Genomic DNA, 19,867 nt, shown 5'->3' with positions numbered 1-19,867 from the left:
TGGGGATGTCTTCACCTGCTGGCAGACCCTGGGCACTGGGAAATGAGGAGTGCCCTGCACTCTGGCTTGCCCCCATCTTGCCATTTCCCTTCCATGCCCTGCTTTTCTCAGCACCCTGTGCCCCATGGCGCATCCTCTCTGCAGCTCCTCCTCACCGCTCACAGCCAGGACCTCCCCTTCACGCTGGCGTTTCAAAGTCCTCCTCTGTGAATCACCTCCCTCCAGCCCTGCCTCCCAAACTGGCCAGGGATTAAGTGAAGGAAACCCAAAGATGAGCTGCAGACCCTGAGCCCACCCAGGTCACGAGGAGCCGGGGCCCTGCTCCGGTACAGATGGTGCTGTGCAAACAGCTTTGAGCCTGGTTTTCTGCAGCCAGTTGTGGACACGCTGCTGCTGCGTGCTTGCACAGAGCCCTTTCTCTGGAGCTAAACAAGCTTCCTGAGAATCAGTTCTCCCCCCATGGCTTCAGCCCCTGGATATGGACCAAAAGCAGGGGCAGCAGGCTGCGGGGCTGGAAGCCAGGTGCTGTGGGCCAGCCGCTTCCTGGAGGAGGTCAGCGCCCCGGCTCCACCGAAATGTTGTGCAAGGAGCTGAACCAGCAGCCCCCTTCCCCGAGCCACCCTGGCAATCGCACAGGTTTCCAGGAAATGCAAACAAATGCCTCGTCACCTGGCAGCGGGCTCTGCCTTCTCTCTGCCAGCTTCTTGCTGCAAACGCACAAAATCCCACGGAGGTGGCACAGGGGGACGGTGCCCACCAGGACCCGGGGACCTTGCTCCAAGGCCATGCCAGAAGCCATCTCTGCGGGACCTGTCCAAGAGATCTGCTCAGCCCCTCTGGGGACAGCATCTGGGGCTCGGGGCGCTCCACGAGGAAGAGGGGTAAGAAGAGACCTCTGACAGCATCGTGCTTCACTTTTCTTCATTTTATTCTTTTATTTGTACAGCTATATTTTACAGAACGCATTAATGCAGTTTAGACACAGCCCAAACCCTGTCTCCCGAGATTGTTTATAACACAAGCATGTAAAATAAGACTGAAAAAAAAAAAAACAACAAACGAAACAAACAAAAAAAAAAACATTCCCCGATAGAGAGTTCCACCAAAACTCCTTTTGCAACATCAGGCTGTACCTTGAAGAAGAAACTGAGCTCAATATAGTCCATACATTGAAAACTTCCATTGAAAAGAAAGGCACCGTGCGAAACCACATTTTACATATATACAGACTGAGAACTAGAACAAAAAAAATTACACTTTATTATTATTTTAAATTCCTTCTGCAGCTTTGTTGGTTTAATACACACTTTTTTTGTAAATTGTAAACCTTCACTTGCAAAAAAATACAAATACACTGATGCATTTAGACAAAATATTTTCTTACTTGTACAGATGCAATACTTTAAAATATCTCGTTAAGTGCTCTATCATAATAAAGATTCTCAGAATGGCTTCTGCCTGCAGAGTCCAACTGAGCCTTTAATGCATTTTATATATTTTTAATATAGCTTTTTTAAAGGTCTATATATATTTATTTTATATATATATTTATATATTTATATCTATATATATTTACAACTCTGCCATAGATTCCTTCACCTTTGGTTAAAAAAGTTAAAGCCCTCTCTTTAATAGCATACTTTCTCTTTAAAAGAACACACATTTTGCATACAAAAGAAAAAATCTGTTCCCATAAATCAACATTACATTCCTCATCTTCAAACGGCAAAGGCTGTGAAGGTTAGACTCCAGAGTTTATTAACACTCCACTGCACAGACATTTAAAATGACTATTTTTATTTTTATGTTTTATATACAATAAGATCTGAATAACTTTATCTTTCTTTTAGTTTCACATAACTGGGAAAAATAAAACCCGTGTATTTTTTTTTTGTTTGTTTTGTTTTGTTTCTAATGTTTTTCCACCTATCTGCACTATGGGTTTAGAGGCACTCCATCATGTGATGAATTTTTTTTTTTTTTTTTTTTTTTTTTTTTTTTAATATTCCTCTCCTCTTTTAAAGTGTTGCAAGTATCCTTTGGACAGCTTCCCCCCTGACCTCCTCCTGGGAAATCCTCGGCCTTCAGCAAGCCTTGGGGAGCTCCGGAGGCACCTCGCTCGCCGAGATGCGGTACTGCACCTTGGTGTTGGTGATGGCCCCGTGCTTCTGCCGCAGGTGGAGCCGCAGCTGGCTTTTGTGGCGGAAGTGCAGGTTGCACTTCTCACACTGTGGGGCGAGAGGCAAAGGTGCAGGGCATCAAAAATCACATCAGGGGACATGTCCTTCCCTTGGAGGTGGTGGCCAAGCAGTGTGACCGCAGCAAAATCCCGTCCTCCCCCAGCTACCTGGGCACGCTGTGCCCATTGCACAGATGGCACTGGGGAAGTGGAGGCACGGGGGGAGAAGCAGCAGGGAGGCTGCTGAGTCCCTAGACCTTGTCCCTCTGCCCTGTCGCTCCATCCCCACAGCTCAGGAACCTCTACTGGGGTCACACACCACATGCCAGGCTCTCCACAGCACACCTAAATTTATGGGACGTGCAAAGGTCCCTCAGGATGTGACCCTGGCTGTTGATGGATGCACCAACAAGCTGCTAATCCAGACACTCAAAGTAGCTACAGGGCTATTTTGGGAGCTGCTTTTGACCCCTGCCAAGAGGGTGGCTCCAGAGGGATGTTTGGATGACAGTCCCTGCTCTGGTTCCCTCCTTAGCAGATAAAAAAGCCTCAGCAAAGAGCCGAGAGCCTCCAGGGCTGCAGCAAGGCAGGGTGGGGTACCACCAGCACCGGTGAGGCTGCCTGCTCCTCTGCCCCATCCCGGCGCACTACAGGAGGCTGTAATTTAAGCTGCAGCTATTTGAAGAAGCATGACCTTCTTCCAGAGAAGGGGGAAAAAAAGGAGAGCAGCTCAGATGTGCCCAGCCCAGGCTGCATGTGGCTGGTGCACAACACAGGGATGGGACACATGGAGCAGAGGCTGGTGAAGGGCATGGGGGTGTCTTCCCACCCTGTCCCTGGGTTTGGCAGCATCCCCCCCAATCTGAGAGCCCCTCAAGAAAGCAGCAGGGTCACTCACATGGTACGGTTTCTCTCCTGTGTGGATTCGAAGGTGGCTTTTGAGGGTCTGCAGGTGCCGGAAGCGCGTGCCGCAGATCTCGCAGGGGTAGGGCTTCTCCCCGGTGTGGATGAGCACGTGAGCGCGGAGGTGGGCCACCTGCGGGGAGTAAGTCCCGGGTCAGAGCTCCCAGCAGCTTATTTTATGTATTTATTTGTATATGGGTTCTAGCAGAGAGACAGGACCACATGTCTGAGGTTTGATTTCTCCAATCCTTAACAGCAACCGTCAGAAATCAAGTTTCCTACTAAGCCATGAAACTTGTCCCTGCAGACCTCAAAGTCCCTATTTATCCCCTAATCACATAGGAAAAACTGCCCCAGGCAGCGAGTGTGGTCCCTCAGCCCCCTCACAGCACCCCAGGTCTTGGGCAGGACCCCGGCCGTGTCCCCTGCCCCGGCGGTCACACACACCTGGACGAATCTGGCCCCGCAGGTCTCACACTTGTAGGGTTTCTCTCCGGAGTGGATGCGTGTGTGGGTTTTCAGGTTGGCCGGCCGGTTGAACTGTGCCCCGCAGATGTTGCAGCGGTACGGCTTTTCTCCTGCAGAGACCAACAAAAAGGGCAAGGCATAAATACCTTAGATGTCCCCTTGGCCCTGAGTCAGCCACCTAGAGCCACCTGGCTCCCTCTGCGCTCCCAGCACATCCTGTCCTGGCCATTTGGTTCTTCTTTGGATGATCAAGAAGAACTTTGGATGATCAAGCCCAGCTCCCATTCGTTATTTGGTTACAATTAATGCTGTCAGCCCTGGCTGGCTTTCACATGGCTAGAGGGGAGCTGCAAAAAAGTTTTAACCAGTTTCTTCAGGATGCTTTAAGATGAGCTCAGTGGGGACTGGGATACAGTCATCGCCTAACCCTTCCTGCCTTTTTCTTTTGTTTTTGATTCAAGAGCAAATATGTTCCGGCCTGGGGTATGCAGAGGACCTGGGGGGACAGAGGACTTTGACCCCCACACCCTCAAACCCTGCCCTGGTGCTTGTGTCACCCTGGTTACCCCCGTGGCCACGTGGAGCTCAGCTGGGGCTGTGGGATGGTGTCTTTACAGCCCAGCAGCACGCACTTCCCTTCCCCAGCCGGGGAGCTGGCTGTTGACATGCTAGGCATTAATAAAAGCACACACACAAAAAAAAAATCCCCAGGTTTGTCAGCAAATGACTAAACCCTTAATATCCCTTTCCTTTCTCAGCTTTCATTGTGCTGATTCACACAGTCCATCCGCTCACAGATTTTCCCATCAGCAGACTTTCTGCCAGGCTAGATAGGATCTGGATTTCTAGGATGTAGGAAAAAAAAAAAAAAACAACTAACAAAACAAAACAGATTTTTTTTCCCCTAAATGATTTCTTTATTTTCTTTTAAATCTACCACAAAGTGACCTGGTGGCCACACATCTGCTCCCAGCCACGCGTTGTGCAAGCGGCCTTTAGAAAAGCCCAGGGCTTTACAGTAAATGAGCTCAGCCCTCGTGGAGACGCAGCCCAGCCCCTGGCAGCCCCCCAGGACGTCGCCGTACCTGTGTGGACGGTTTTGTGGCTGGCGAGGTTCCCCTTGTAGCGGAAGGAGGCCTGGCAGCGGTCACACTTGTAGGGCTTGTCGCTGTGCACTTGCAGGGAGTGCCTCTTGAGGGAGGCCTCCTCGGAGAACCGGCAGTCGCACTCGTTGCAGAAGAAGGCTCCGTTCTCTGGGAGGGCAGAGAGGGGAGCGATGAGATAGATGAGATGGGCACTGAGCGGCCAGCACCAAAATGGGCCCGCGTATGGCTTGGGGAGGTGGGGAGGGGAAGGCAGAGCGAGTGTTGGAATAAGGACGGAGGCCCAGATGTGTTTGTGGTCAGCCATGCCATGACCTCCACAGCCTTCTCATGCACACAGGATCAACGTGCATGGCTTGAGAGAGAAGAGGCAACATGAGCCACCTCTCCTTCAGTGTGACACCAGCTACTGCTTCTATAAAGCTGCTTCTAAGAAGCCAGGGAGGTCACCTGGGCATTTTTCAGAGAGGCCCACAACGGCACCCAAGTTACCAGGCATCCTCTGAAGGAGGGGTGCTCAGTTCTGGACCTCCAGCACCTTTAGAGGTGCAAACCTTTATGGGTACAGATGTCTACACTGAGAATGGGAAGACTGCCATGATCTGAAGAGGCAGGCAGGCCCCTCTAGCTTAACTCTTAAATGCTCTGCAGAGCTGTGAGCATTACACCTGGCTCCCTTATGGACGTCTGAGCACACCACAGTGCCAATCCTGCGTTCCCCCTCCCTGAGCTGCAGGCAGATCAGCGCACAGATACTCCTCTCTGGGCTTGGGGAGTTTTGCAACGAGATTGCAAGCCTCATTATCTGCGTTTCTCCAGATGTGCACATCGGGCTCCCTGATAATGAAGACACCGTGACGGATGCATGAGACACACCAGCTTGCCCAATCCCCATTAGGGTCATTACATCTGCCAAGCTTGTTCTCGTGTGGTTCTGGCGGGGTGGGGTGCGCTTTGTTTCCTGTCCTGAGCTGCCAAGCTGGCAGCAGGTGACTAACTCCCCGCACAAGGTGTCTGGGGAAGGGGAGGACGGAAGCAATTCCCACGTGTGAGCATCTCACATGCTGCTCAGCCAGCTGAAAGGGTAAAGCACCTTGGGATCTACCAGCCTCTGAGATGGGTCTGATGCCCTTTGGGTGAAGGGCACCAGGGAGACGGGTCCCCAGAGCGCACAGCCCCCTCGCATGCCCGTTGAAAAAAAAGGCGAGCAGGGATGCAAGACTCACCGCAGCTGGAGTCAGAGTATTCAGACTGGGTTTCCCCCATCTCCTCTCCAAAGGCTGAGCCAGGGGTATGAAGGCACATCTCAGCATGTTGTGGGGACTGGCAGCCGCAGGAGCTGCACTTGGACGAATGCATGTACAGCGGGGACTGTCCTTCGCTGCTCCGAGGGGACCCATCCCGGGACCTGTGGAAGGACAGCAACGCACACAGCCGTGAGAAGGCTCTTGCTGTGCTTGAGCTACTGGGCCCTTGATGTTTGCACCCTTCCAGACACGAGGAACATCCACGTTTTATGGGGAGACCTTTGCGGTGAGATGCACAGCATAGCCCTGATCAACAACAGGTCCCTGAGCCACATCCTTCAGATGCCCATCACAAAATGACCTCAAAGTTCTCTAGGAACATCCAGGTCCAGGGGATAGCACACTGTTCCACGCTAGTTTGGCCCTTCCAGCACCTAAAGCCAACCAAAAGCTCTAGGCACAGGGTGAAAACCAGGCTCGACGAATCCAGGCTCCAGAAACCATCCAGAGCTGCTGAAGCGAGCCAGGAATTCCTGACCCAGTGTTCCCAGTTCCACCACCAGCCGACATCGCTGGCAGCGCTTCACCACGTGCAGAGGTTTCCACCTGCCCGCGGCCGGACACCCCACTGCAACGCTACATCTATTTCACACACTTCCAAACCCTCACCAACAACACAGGGAGTCCTTGTCTCCCCAGGGACATCTTCTCACCTGTTAACGATGTTGTTGAGTCTGCTCGCTTGGGGGATATTGGAGTCTTCTCCGTTCACGCTCATCTTGGTGGGGGATTGCACGTTGAGATGCTCCGGTTCCATGGACTGCTGGCAGGTGGACATGGGCATGTAGGTGCGAGGAGAGAGGGTTCCCATCTCATTCTGGTCAGCGCTGTCTTGCTTGGTGTTCTGATTCAGAGAGTTGAGGACGATGAACTTGTACTTCTTCCAGTTGCAGGCTTTGGGGTCTGTGGGGCTCTTGGTGAAGAGGGAGTTGGAGTTCTGACTGATGCGGGCGTTCTTGCTGCTGCTGGACTCGGTCGGCGAGTTGGGCTGACAGTCTGACTTCTGGGGGCTCTGGGGGCTGATAAGTCCCTTGCGGTCCAGGGGGGTGTTGGTGGGCTCAAAGTGCTGGCTGATCTCATCCTCTGAAGAGGTCCTCTCCTCCTCTTTGGCCACTTTGTCGCAAGAGAAGTAGGGATTGTTCCGGATCGAGGGGACGACAGGTTTGGGGCCAGAGGCTACGCCGTAGTGCATGTCGCTCCTGGCTTCTTCAGCAGCGCCTTCTTTCGGAGCGTAGATGGTGGCGTGGCACATGTTGGCCGAGATGTCGGTGATGGTTCTCATGTACTCGGTGGGGATCGTCCTGGAGCTGTCGCACGGCAGGATCCTCTCCTTGGGGAAGGCGCCTGCCCTTGAGACTTCGGAGAGAGGCATCCTCATCTCCCGCAACTCGTCATCCACAAGGAAGCCATTCAGAGGGAGGGGGCTGTACCCGGGGTAGGGAATGGAGGATCCAGACAAACTGTTGAACAAGCCAGGCGCAAAAGCCCTCCCGTTGCAGAGGGACCCGTTCTGGAGAGGCATGCTGTTCTCCGAGACGTCTCTGCTCCGATAAGCCATCACCTCTGGGTGGCTCAGCATCCGGCCAGCCAAAAACTCTTCCCTCGGGGTCTTCACAGCAGACACCATCTCAGCTTCACTGGAACCAGGCAGAAAGGAAGAGATGCAGTCATTTTCAGCACATAAGGATAAGCTCGCAGATATTTAGACAGTCCCCCCCCCTCCCACCCAAACACACCATGCCAGGAACTCCAAAGTTCACCTAAGGTGCTCACCTAGATTTGACAAATCTTCGGCAAGTATCAACCACGTGCTCCATCTGCAGGTACAGCGCTGTGGCCATCACAGCCATGATATTGTTCTCCCGCAGGTTCAGGCGGGATGTGTACATGAAGTCTAAGAGGATGCAAAACCCCTCGGGGTTAATTTCAGGGTCTAGGTTGATGACATTCAAGTTGCACTTGAGCTGGTCAGTGAAGATGCTGTAGAAGAGGCCACTGCAGAGAGGAGGCAGAGGGAAGATGAGTGTTAACGACGATTCAGAGGAAGAAAGGAGAATTTACCTGAAATCCCTTAGCTCACAGAGTTTTGTGCGTGATAAGGAAGGAGGAGAAGGAGGCAATTACAGTATTCCCTGAGCTTCCCCCTTATTATCAAGCTTGGTTTCCTAGCTTAGTAAGCGTCTTCTGCGCTGCACTTTTACCAACCTGCACAGCCTGCTTTTAGATCTCACCTGCTCAACAACTCCCCACTGCCTCAGTTTAGAAATTCACCTTTTTCTGTTGTTCTTACCACCACCCCCTTCCCACTGTGATTCATTTCTTTCAGAAGCCTCTTGGGGCATCCATGCTCCTCTTTAACAAGGAGGAAAAAAAAAAAAGGAAATGTTGATAAAATATTTTTCAGATGTCTTAGCAGTCAAATCCTTGTTTTTCCGTATCTTTTCATCTTGTCAGCACGAAACCCTGAAAGGCATCCGCAGTTAATGCAGCTAGGCGGTGGAGGGATGTTAATTAGAGGTCACTAGGAAGCAATCCTGGACCTGGGAAGGGATTTCAGACCCAACCAGGCTTGAAAATCCACAGAGGTGGGTGCAGCCAGCAGCCTGGGAGGAATAGCTCTAAAAATAGCAGTGGCAGGGGACACCGCGGTCACAGAGGACTCGCTCACCTCAGCAGCATCCAGCCCTCCCGTCCTGTCCCATCCCACACAGCGTTTGTGCCCTGCCTTCAGAGATGCCCCGTGTCCGCTGTGCTCCTGCTTGTCCCCATGGGCTGCACGTGGGCACCGTGCTGGAGATGTAAGGTCTCAGTAATCCCGTTTTACTGGTGCTAATTGCGTGGCAGCCTGTTTCTATTCTGCTTCTCTGCCTCAGTTTCCCTGCCCGTAAAACCCACAAGCCTCCCTGGGGACGCAGCAGCGGTGCTGGTGGCCAGAAGCGGCAGGCGCTCTCACCTGCAGGCCATCAGGACTGTTTTGTGGGCTCTGAACTGCTCCCGGTTCACGATGATGACGACGTCCGTCAGGATATCCCGGCTTCTAAGGCGGTTGAGATTGAGGAGGACATCGCTCGCGTGGCGGGTGAACTGGATGCAGCTGTCTGCCGGCGAGGCCATCTTGGGTCTGCCCGAAACACAAGCGGGAGAAGGACGCGAATGGAGACGCAGCCGGGACAGCACCTAACCCCAGCGGGGAGGCAGCTGCTGCTCTGGGATGCCTTCGGGTGGCCAGGATGGGTGTCCCAGCTCCTCGGTGCTGGGACAAACAGCCCCGCATCGTGCCAAGCGCCTGCCAGGTCTCCTGGTGAGGTCTGTAGGCCAACAGCAAGACCTGGCGTGCCTCAGTCCCACCCAGCCCAGACCCTCCTGAGGATTAGCTAACCAGCTTTTTTTTCTCCTCGCCTCGCCCATGGCGGCTCCACCCCAGCCCACTCCTCCCACCACCACCACTGCTCCTCAGGTTCATCCCCAAGGAGCTCCCAGCACAGCTTGGCAGCCTTCAGATCCCTCCTGGGCTGCCACCCACCTCAGCCCCCAGCCTGCTGGCTGCGAACCCAGCCACGGGAAGCCAAACAGGCCTCAGAGGTCCCAGCTGGAGCTGTCTGATTTCAACCCAACCCTCACCCACCGCCCAACTACTTCCTTGCTATCAGGTGGCCACCCTGGAGAAGACCTGTCCATGGTTTCCCAACGGATGGATGGTGGCAGCGAGGAGCAGAACCCATCCAACCTGCCGGGCTGCTACCCACACCGCGGCCCAGTCCATCCCAGTGAGGAAGGCTTGGGTTAGTCAAGGCACACAAAGCCTTCTCCTAGCACAACACACACCGACCCGTCTCAGAGATGTCCCTGCCACCAGCCTCTCGGGGCAGCCTGCACCTCCCCCTGCCCCGGGTTTGGGCTGGATCGTGCATTTCCAGCACCACGTTCCCCAGCGACCAGCCCCTTCCCGCAGCCCCGTCTCCTCCTCTTTCCCCAGTGGCATGCGAACGTACAGCATTTTCCACAGAGCAGCTGCTCTCCCGAAAACAAATCCCAGCTGGGGCTAATGAAACATTTCATTCAACACTTTAAAGGGAAGCGGGGGGGGGGGGAGGGAAGCACAAAATTTAAATTTACATACCCAATGCCTCAATTCACAGTCCAAAAGTTTCTTTCAAACCTATAAATAAAAGCAGAAGAAAACAAACACCACGTTAGCCGATAATTATGAATTGGCCGGGGCAGCGCACAAGCTTGCTGTTTCCCTCGAGTATCAGTGGGATAAAAGCTAGAGATAACAAACCTTCCACTCTCCAGTAAGGTTAACATTTGTTTCTTCCGGTACAGTACGTTCTTATCACAACCACAGGCTTTGAGAATCCCGTCATAGCTTCTTCCACACCCTCTAGCCCAAACCATGGGCGTATGCCAAGGAGATTTTCATTTCCATGACTCAGGAACTTGAAGGCAGGTGGGGAAGGGAAGTCGAGTGAGAATTTTCTCACCACTTCTTTCGGGGACAGCTCTCCCCTGCCAAGACCGAATTCCCGGGCAGCGCCACATCCAAGACCAATGTCATATTCCCAGCACCTCGTTATCAGGTATGACTTACAAACACCTGCTGCCACTCCGCTCGGAAACCTGGAAAGAGCCTGAATGTGGCCCTCCAAGCAGTGATAAACCTTCTCGGGACACCAACATGCCCCAGACACCAGCACAAGCGCGCTGGATGGCGCTGCCAAGCGGACCTGGGAGGATGCGGACGTCAAGAACCAAACAAAGCGACTTGGCCGGGATCACGTAGGAAGTTGGTGGCGGAGACGGAAGGGGACCCAAAACAAATGCCTTCCTCTGGCTGCTGGAAAAGCCTTCCCCCAAACCGCAGGCTTTGTCTCCAGCAGCTGGCTTCGTGGGTAACGCAGCTGGGGCAGCAGGGCAAGGAAACCCAGGAGCTCGCTGCCAGAACTCGTGCTGCTACCTCCGAATTGACTAAAAACCAACAAACACAACCAACCTGGCACCGACCAGGAGGAAGGTCCCCAGCAGCCGCCCCAGCAGGAACAGGAAGTGCAATGAGCAAGTGAACCAACAAACCCCAAAACCTTACCATGCTATTTTTAGGGCTGACCCCAAAATGCAGAGGGATCCGGCAGGACTGCCAGCACCTGCGGGGAGCGCATCCAGCCCTGCGAGGATGGGTGTCCCCTGCCCTCTCCCTCACAGCTGATATGTGGGTCTGCACCCCAAACCCCAGAAACCTTGAGGTGGGAAGAAGAGGAGTGATTTAAGGCATGGTGTCGCAGGCAAAGCCCAGAAGGGTGTCTTACAGCCCTATCCCGGCCATAAAATGCAAATCTTCTAGACCTACTCCGAGCCTGGCTATCTTCAAACTCCACCACACACACAAAGTGACTCATTTCCCAAATACTGCAGACTCTGACCTTTCTGTACTTGCTCACTGCCAGCAAGCGAAAGCCCAGGGACTCACAGCACCCTGCAAGCAGCCCAGCACGCATCCATGCTTCCTATACCAGCAGACGGCCGTATTTAGGGCGGCCGGGGCGCATCCCGACCTCGGACGGGCTCCCGGTGGCTCACCTCGGTGTCACAGCCGCCAGGACTGACCCGTCTATAAACCAACAAACTGCAAGATGAACTCTGTGCCCGTGAGCATCACGTGAGACGCTGCTGCTGTCACCAAATTCCCTCACCCACAGCGCTGCCGGCTGCGGGGACACCCCGCTCCTCTCCCACCGCCGGACCCCGCTCAGCCCCTTCCCCAAATCGCCTCTCCCCAGCGCAGTGCTGTGGGGTATGGGAGCCGGGCAGGTGCATCCCAAGCCCTCCGGCTTGCAGGATGTGTGCAGCACAAGGGAGAGGGACCTTCCTTCCCCTCCGAGCCCAGCTGCGTTAACCCTGCCCCTCCCGGCCGCTGCACAGCACCAGCTCCGCACCCCAGGGAGGATGCTTGGGGAGGAGGACAGCAGGAAAAAAGGACAGCGGTGGGGAACTAGGGAACCACCAAGCATGACCCTCTCCACCCACACCCCTCTCCAGCCCAGGATGTGCCCCCAAGGTTTAGTTGGGCTCAGAGCATCACCCCAGTGTCCCCCCTCACCAAGTTTTCCTGCCCGGTACCTCGCAGGTGGGGGCCAGTGGCAGTGCTCGGGGCTGCACGCCGGGGCTTGCTGTGCCCGGAGAGGAAGGTCGGGGCCCATTTCGGGGGTGGCCACATGGGACCGTCACCGCTGCTGCCTTCCAGGAAGGCAGTGGGTCTGCCCCAGCGGTTCAGGGAACGGCCCTTCCCTGCCGGCACCTCCCCGAGAAAAACCATTCCTGGAAGGGAGCCCAGGGCCAGCACTGTCCTCCCCGGGGCCAGTACAGTGGGCACAGGGAGGGAGTGCCCACGGCTGGGGGAACCCCCCCAGCTCCACCCCATGCAAAGGGGAGACCCCTGCAGCTGTTCCCGGCCACAGGCACGGGAAGGGGGGGGTGGGGGGAGAAGCTGGGACCCACCCCCCATCCTGCCTTCCTGCCATTCACAGGGAAATCCCTCCAGCCATCCACTCCCCTATTTATAGGGAATCCCTTTCCATCCATCCTCCCACAGCCCTGTGCAGAGCGCAGACGCCTTCCTCCCCATCCTCTTCGCACTGGGGGATACCCCGCATCCTGCCCCTCTCCCCCCACCACGCACAATCACAATCTGGGTGGGGGCACCGACCACCCCCCCGAGCTCAGCTCTCCTACCCCTCCACCCTGTGCTGCTCCAGAGCCCGCAGCGCTGACTCCCTCACCTCACCCTGGAGGGGCGGCTGGGTGAAGTCTCTCTTCCCCACAGCCTCATCCCACACACAGCTCCGAAACTGCCCGCCCAGGGGAAGCTCCATCCTGCCACCCCCCCCCCCCCAGCCCAGCCCCAGAGGGAAGCACCCCCCTGCCTACCCAGCAGGCTGCCAGCTTCCCCCCAAAACCAAGAGGGGATGCTCGCTTTGTCCAGCGCAGGGAGCAGAGGCACAGAAAGAGAAATGGGGTGCAGGGGGGGACCCAGGACACAGTCAGGGGTGCCGTGAGCCACCATAAAGAGGATGCTGTGGGCTGGGGGTACGCAAGTTCCCAGCTCGGCTTTCCCCACATCACACAATCAGGGGGCACCAAGCGTCCTTTAGCTGTCACAGCACGGTTTTTATTAATTTAGCAGCTTCTGGTTGGCGTCTAGGCCAAAACGTGGCTTGGTTAATAATAACCGAAGAAGAGACGGAGAGGAGTCCTAGCGCACTGTGTCAGCACAGATCAAAAGCAGCATCGCCAGTGCGAGCCCTGTAGTTTTTTCCATCGTACCCTTCCGTGAGCAGATTGCACTCGCTATATCGAGCGGTCTCTGCTAACTTTCAATCTGATCCAATTTCCTGCCAGCAAACAAATGTTTCTAGGAAATGCAATACATTATCCGGACGGGTTTATTATCAGCATTTGGAACCAGGAAAACTGCATATTTTCTTGAGCGCTGCAGGGAACTTTATAGTTTGTACTTCAAAAGAGGGTTTAAAAGGATTGCCCTTGAAAGCTGGCCCAGCTCAAGTCTCCGCATTGTTTTGGTCTTTGCAGAAGAAAAAACAGAGCAGGAGGGGGGGGGACATCAGAGCTGCCTCCAACATTTTCCACTAAGGAAGACTCCCCCTGCCCTTCACGTAGCTGAACAAGGAGGCAGAGCCAGCGAGTGCCCTTGGGAAGCGAGGAGCCGAGCCTCCTTCAGCATTTCCAATGACCCCAAGCAATTTGGCACATTAATTTTTCAAGGGAAGGCAGGGACTCGTCCCGGCTGAAGCCAAAGGAGCAAGGGACTGACGCCATGCGCTGCCAAGCCCCGCGCCGAGCCGACGGCAGGGTGCAGCTGGGGCCGGGCATCCCTGTCCCAGCTGGGCTCAGAGGAGGGGTCCCGCTGTCCCCACCCTGTACTGACCCCCCTGTCTCTGTCTGCCTGGGGCTGATAGGGAGACACAGCTCGTTGTGGCATCGAGGACCAGCTTCAGCATCCCCCCTAGTTGGGGTGAGACATGAATACATGTTGGGGGTCCCCAGGCTGGGGAGAGACACCTCCGTGTTTATTTAGCCCACTGTCCTCATGGGTTCCTGGTGTGCAAGCCAAAGGGGGCACACCAGCCAGGAGAAATTAATAGGGAGGAACAAAACCAAAAAACAGCCCCAAATTTGCCCCCCTCTCAACTCCCACAGCTCTCCCTGCTCTAGGTGCGAAGCTCCACTGAGATTGCTGGGCTTTGAAAGCAGCCCTGAATTGCTCTGATTGAAGGGCCAGGGGTGTGTGTGTGTCTTTTGGCTGCCGGTGCCCTGCTGTAATGGGAACCCAAGACCTAGCACGGATTAAAAAAAAAAAAAAAAAGCAGGCAGGACTACATCTGCAGTCTAAATTTGCAGTCTGAAGAAGCTGAGTGGTCAGATGCTAACTTTTGGATATTCATCTAACCAAACTGCAAACTGTGAACTCCTGAGGTTTGCCAATGCCTGCTGTAAACATGGAAACCAAGTGTCACTTTTTGCCAAACAGAAGAATGGTTTAAAAATAGATTAGAAAAGAATACAGGCACTCAGCATACAGGGCTCCTGTTTATAGACTCCCATGCCGCTATAAAAACGGAACGAGAGGTTACGAGCATGCAGGCAACTTTTCACCAAATTTAGATTTTACAAACTTCTCAGAAACCTGAAAACAACATTTTGGGATCCAACTGAACCCGTAAAAGCCCTTCTCGTGGAGTTTGCAGCCCAAACACTACCACACACGGACTAAAACGGGCATGAAATGTATTTTTCAGCCACAACAAACACCGTATAGTCTGTCTACAGGTCAGAGCTTCATTTCACTCACCTACAGACTCTGTAACACGAGTTTATTTTTAATGGGGTATTCCAGCAAATTAAGACGACATCCACCCCTGCTGCTAAAAAACACGGGACCGCCTCAGTAAGTTTTACCACCTGTCTTTGTAATGGGTTTTGGAGGACAGCGTCGGTGTTATTACTAAAAAACATGCCTGCAAATTAACCTGAGGCTGCTGCCATTGGTGGCTGAACGCTTCAGCCCCTCCGGGGGGCATGATGTGGAAGAGAAAAAAAAAAAAAAGCAAAAAAAAAAAAAGAAGCATAGCTTTACAATACAACCTAAATTAGGCAGAAATTCAAGGGCAGATTAGCACCACAACTTGGAAAGATTTTCACATGTGATTTCATGACCAGATGCAGAGAGAGCTCCATATGGAAATGTCAGTGACTTTAATAAGCACTCGGTTGTTTCCAATTAGGCTCCTTAAGTAAGTTCAGCGGCATCCGGAGTTTCCTCTGCCACCTTCCTCCGAGCTAGCAAGCATTTTTTTCTTTTTTTAAAAAGCAGCGTTAATAAACATGTTCCCACTCTCCCGAGCCTCTCGGCTCAGCCCCTGGCCGGGGAGGAAGGAGAAGACCCGACACTAGATGGCACCAGTCAGCTTTGCTGCGGGACCAATTTTTCCCCTTGGAAAATAAAACACCCCAACCAAACCTGGAAAACATATAATTTTGTCGATGTAATTCTGTTTCTCTTAAAACGCGTCTGAGCAACATTATTTTTATGAGCTTTTCCAGCCTTGTTTTTCAAAACTTAATGTTTCTGCTAGGGTTATTTTTGTCTCATCAGACAGCAGGCTTACGTCCTCCCAGGGCTGCAAATAGGGACGTCTAAAAAGTAGCATAAAGACTTTTGACAGATTTTTTTTTTTCCCCTCCCCTCTTTAAAGCGAGATTTGTAAGAATCACTTCTCATTCCAACTTCTTCCTTCACAATAATAACTAACTAGTTAACCTCCACTTCCTCTCTGAATATTGACTCAGACAGGCAGAACTGAGGGGGATTGGAAATTGGAATTGAAATGCATCCCAAGAGATCTTTGATCTGTTTTGCCAGTCAAAATTGAATGCTCGGAGATGAAGTCTTTTCTTACTGGAACAATGTAATAATCCATTCCTCTGGAAAATTGCTAGACACCCTTTGAATATTTTAGATGGGTGGCTGATTTGTTTCACGGGGCAAAAATTGCTATCTGTAACGTAAGGTGGTTTTTTTTTTTTTAATTATTTTTTTTGAAGCCAGCAATCCCATCGCTAGCAGGAAAATAACAGAACCTCAGGTTCTGCCTCCGTAGCTCTGCCTACGGAGGGAGAGGAAGAGAGGTCTGCCCTAAAATATTTTCTAAGGGATTTCTGAACTGCAGACCCCCCCAACCAGGGACTGCAGGTGGAAGCCTGCGTTTGTTCTTCAAGCACTTATCCTGCCGACCTTTAAAACAACACAGCAAATATATATATTTTAAAGCATCTAAAACCTCCGGACAGGAATCGATACACAGCCCCGGATCGAACCAGGGCTTGAACCCTGCTGACACGTCCAGCGGCGTGGGGAAGAATTCGGCCCCGGACAGCTGCGGGACCGACGGACTGAGCCCCAGCTGGCTGGCTCAGCCTCGCCTCGCACCGATCCTGCGCCTAGCCGAAGCCAGTGGAAAAAACTAAGCGAGGCAGGCTTTGTTTTTGTTGTTTCTGACCTGTGATTTTAAGCCCCGACTCGCCTCTTTCCCTGGAAATGCAACAGGGGGTCAAAGGCAGCTTTTTAGGCACATCTGAGAGGCCGCCGCTGATTTTTTTTTTTCTTTCCTCTCTAAACAAACGCCCTGCTTTCTGTTTCCCTCCTTCCCAAGAGGCGATTTCATAACATTTCATACTGTGACTTTGCAAACTACGGGCGGGGGGGCCGGCTGGCGAGGCGGAGAGCTGGGGCCGGGGGGGGGGGGAAGAGAGAGAAAGGGGAGGGGGGGGACGGCCGGGAGAGGTCGCTGCCGCCCGACCACGAAAGTTTTCACAACAAAGTTGGGCTTTTTCGGTTTTGTTTTCCCTTTTTTTTAAAGGAGGGGGGGGGTGTAAAAATAATAATAATGAAATAATAAAAATAAAACACGCATCACCCAAACAGCTTTCCCCCTTCTCCCAAATGCTGTTTGCTGCCTTTTTTTTTTTTTTGCGCATTTATTTTTTTATTTTTTTTTTTTTGGAGGGGGGAGGAGGTGGGGGGTGCGGAGGGGGCCGGGCGCGGGGTTTGCGCGCTGTTTGCGCGCTATTTGCGCGGCTCGCTCCAGGAATAGCGTGTGGCCGGGGGCCAGGCGCGCAGCTCCCGGCGGCAGATTTACGAGCTGCTGTCGCCGCGCCAAGTCCGCCGCGGTAGTAAACACACGGCAAAGGGCTGCCACGGCGAAAAGGGGGGGACACACAACCCGGTTGGGTTGTCGGGCTCCCCCGTACCCCGACAAGCGACCCCCTCCCCAAAGCGCACCCCATCCCCGAGCGGCCGGAGGAACCCCCCGTCCTCCTCCTCCTTCTCCACCGCGCTGTTTGCGGCGGCATCGCTGGAAGGAAAAGGACGGGGAGGGGAAGGAATAAAACCTCTCGGAGCCCTCCCCTGCGCGGTATTTTCAGAGCCGCTTCTCCCTCTCCCCGCACCTTCGCTGCGCCTCCCGTGCCGTCGGGGCCGGCGCGGCTCCTGCCACCGAGCCCCGGGGAGGAGGGAGGCCGGCAGGGAAGCCGAGCCTCCCCGCCGTGGCTCTTTTTCTCTCTCTCTCCCCCCCCCCCCAGCCCCACGCCGCTTCTTTTCCCCGGGCCGACAAAATGCCGCAAAGTCCGCTCCATCCCCGCCCGGCTCCTCGCCCCCCGGGGGCTTTTGACAGATCCCGGCGCGGCCCCGCCACAGGTTGCAAAAAGCCGGTAAGGAGCCGAAATGGGACACACACACACACACACGGGGAAAAAAGCCCCAGCTTGGACTGCGGTAAAAAAATCCTCCGAGAAGGGGAAAGAAGAAAAAAAAATCACCCCGAAAGAGGGCCGAGCCGCCCGGTGCCGCGCCACGACGCACACGCGGGGAGCAGGAGCGGAACAGCCCCCAGAAGCGAAAGGACGATAACACCAAATAATAAAGCAAACTGAACGTAAAACACCCTGCCCGAGCTCCATCCACCGAGAAACGAGCCCGAGAAAAACAACAAACCAACAAAATAAAAAGCCCGGAGCTCCCCGGCGGCCGCGCTCGCCGCCGTCCTGCGGCCGCCTGCAGGTGCAGGGACAGCGCCGGGCCCCCCCGGGGGACACGGGGATGGGGACATGGGGACAGCAGCGCTCGGGGGGACAAAACCCCCCAGCGACTCCATGGGGACCACCGTGGGGGACCCCCCCCTGCAGGAACCGGCCCCGTTAGGGCAGCCGGGGCTAGGATTTTTTTTTTTTTTTATTATTATTATTTTTTCCCTCTCCTTTTTTTATTTTTTTTTTTACTATTAAGGGTGTAAGGAGGGGGTTGGGGTGTCCCCGGGTTGATTTAATAAGGAGCGCGTTAATTGAGGATGGGGAGGCGAATTGTTATCATAATGAAAAAATACGGGGGGAAATTAGGAGAAGGGGGTGAGGGGGAATAAGGGGTGAGGGGGAATAGGGGGTGGTAAAATTATTATTTTTTGGATGGATTAAAAGTGCCGTCGGGGCACCTGCCGAGGGAAAAAAAAAAAAAAAAAAAAGAGAGAAAAAAAAAAAAGGGGGGGAAAAAAACGGGTAAGAAATATATAGGGGCGGCTGGGCGCCAGAGCGGGGCAGGGAGGGAAAGAGGAGGGAGAGAGAGAGAGAGAGAGAGGAGGGAAGAGAGGAGAAAAAAAAAAAAAAAAAAAAAAAAGAGCGAGAGAATTAAAGGGTAAAATCGGCCGCGGCAATAGAAGCAGCAATCACCTGGTCTCCGGGCTTTCCTAGAAACTCCTTGCATCACCACTTCTAAGAACCCCAGTTCTAAGAATCAACAGAGCCCAATTCTCGGAATTTGAGCTGCCGGCCCTACCACTGCGCGCGGCGCGGGGAGGGACGGGGACCTCCCCTACCGCCTCCCCGCCGCCGCCGCCGCCCCGCCGGGGAGCCGCCCCCCCTCCGGTGGTCCCGAATGGATTCTCCGCGTCCCCCGCCGGGGTCCCGGTGGGGAGGCGGCGGCGGGGAGGGTGCCGGAGCCCCCCGTTCGCCGCGGTGGGCCCCCCCCCCGCGGTGGTCTCGCCCGGCCGCGGGGGTCACGTGGCGGCGGGCGGCGGCGTGACGTGGGGGCGCGGCGGGGTGGCGGCGAGAGCGCGCGCGCGCGCGTTCGGGCGGGCGGGCGCGGGGGAGCGCGCGCGCGCGCGCGCCGCGCTGGACGCTAAAGGGGGGTCCCGGGTGCGAGAGCGGGGACGGGGCTGAGCGCACGTGGACCCCCCCCCCCCAACTCTTCGCCTACCCCCCAAAAAAAAATATAACGCAGGGGGGAAGGAGGGCGTGTGAAAAAATATATGCTTTTTTTTTTTTTAATGATAATTCATTTTTTTCCTTTTTTTTTTTTCTTTTTTAACTTGGTTTTTCATTTTTCCCTTTTTTTTTCTTGTTTTTTTTTTTTTTTTTTCATTTTTTCCCCCTGTTTTACCCCTTTTTCCTTGTTCACCCCCCCCCTTTTTTCCTTTTTCTCCCCTTATTTCCCTTTTATCCCCTTTATTTCTCCATTTTTTTCTCCTTTTTTCCCCTTTTCTCCCCTTTTTTCCCTTTTTTCCTTCCCCCCCCTTTTTTCCCCTTTCCTCCTTTTCCCCCTTTTCTCCCTCCTTTCCCCCCTTTTTTCCCTTTTCCCTCCTTTTTTTCTCCTTTTCCCTTCTATCCTTTTTTTTTTGTGTGGGGGGGACAACTTTCTCATGCCAACAATCAACCCTCCCCCCCCCCCCTTTTAAAAAAAGAAAAAAGAAAAGAAAAAGCCTGGATCCTGCAGCACTGCACTGGAATTTTGCATTTTTCATTATTTTTCCTTCCGTTGCCTCTTTTTTTTTTTTTTTTGCTAA

General features: G+C 53.8%; 1 protein-coding gene across 1 annotated transcript; it reads right to left on the bottom strand.

Annotated features, from left to right (window-relative positions):
• Positions 1–1,237: 1,237 nt before the first annotated feature.
• Positions 1,238–19,003, bottom strand: BCL6 (BCL6 transcription repressor). Its single transcript, XM_082767401.1, has 10 exons — positions 18,756–19,003; positions 10,081–10,119; positions 8,914–9,081; positions 7,734–7,955; positions 6,614–7,597; positions 5,880–6,061; positions 4,636–4,803; positions 3,530–3,660; positions 3,078–3,215; positions 1,238–2,228 (listed from the first exon to the last, which is right to left on the bottom strand). Exons 3-10 carry the CDS (start codon positions 9,072–9,074, stop codon positions 2,085–2,087), a joined length of 2,130 nt encoding a protein of 709 aa, XP_082623527.1. The 5' UTR covers positions 9,075–9,081; positions 10,081–10,119; positions 18,756–19,003; the 3' UTR covers positions 1,238–2,084.
• Between the last annotated feature and the right edge of the window lie 864 nt (positions 19,004–19,867).

Source organism: Aythya marila, assembly GCF_965140915.1.
Source record: "Aythya marila genome assembly, chromosome: 9".
NCBI lineage: Eukaryota > Metazoa > Chordata > Aves > Anseriformes > Anatidae > Aythya > Aythya marila.
The sequence above is the reverse complement of the archived record's forward strand: the minus strand, read 5'-3'. Positions and strand labels throughout refer to the sequence as shown.

Bases quoted from the DNA above. Each gene is read 5' to 3' on its own strand.
- BCL6 (XM_082767401.1), bottom strand. From the start codon at position 9,074: ATGGCCTCGCCGGCAGACAGCTGCATCCAGTTCACCCGCCACGCGAGC. The intron at 7,598-7,733 runs GTGAGCACCTTA...GCCTGGTTCCAG, and splicing joins CGAAGATTTGTCAAATCTAG to TGAAGCTGAGATGGTGTCTG. The intron at 4,804-5,879 runs GTGAGTCTTGCA...CTGCCCTCCCAG, and splicing joins ATACTCTGACTCCAGCTGCG to AGAACGGAGCCTTCTTCTGC.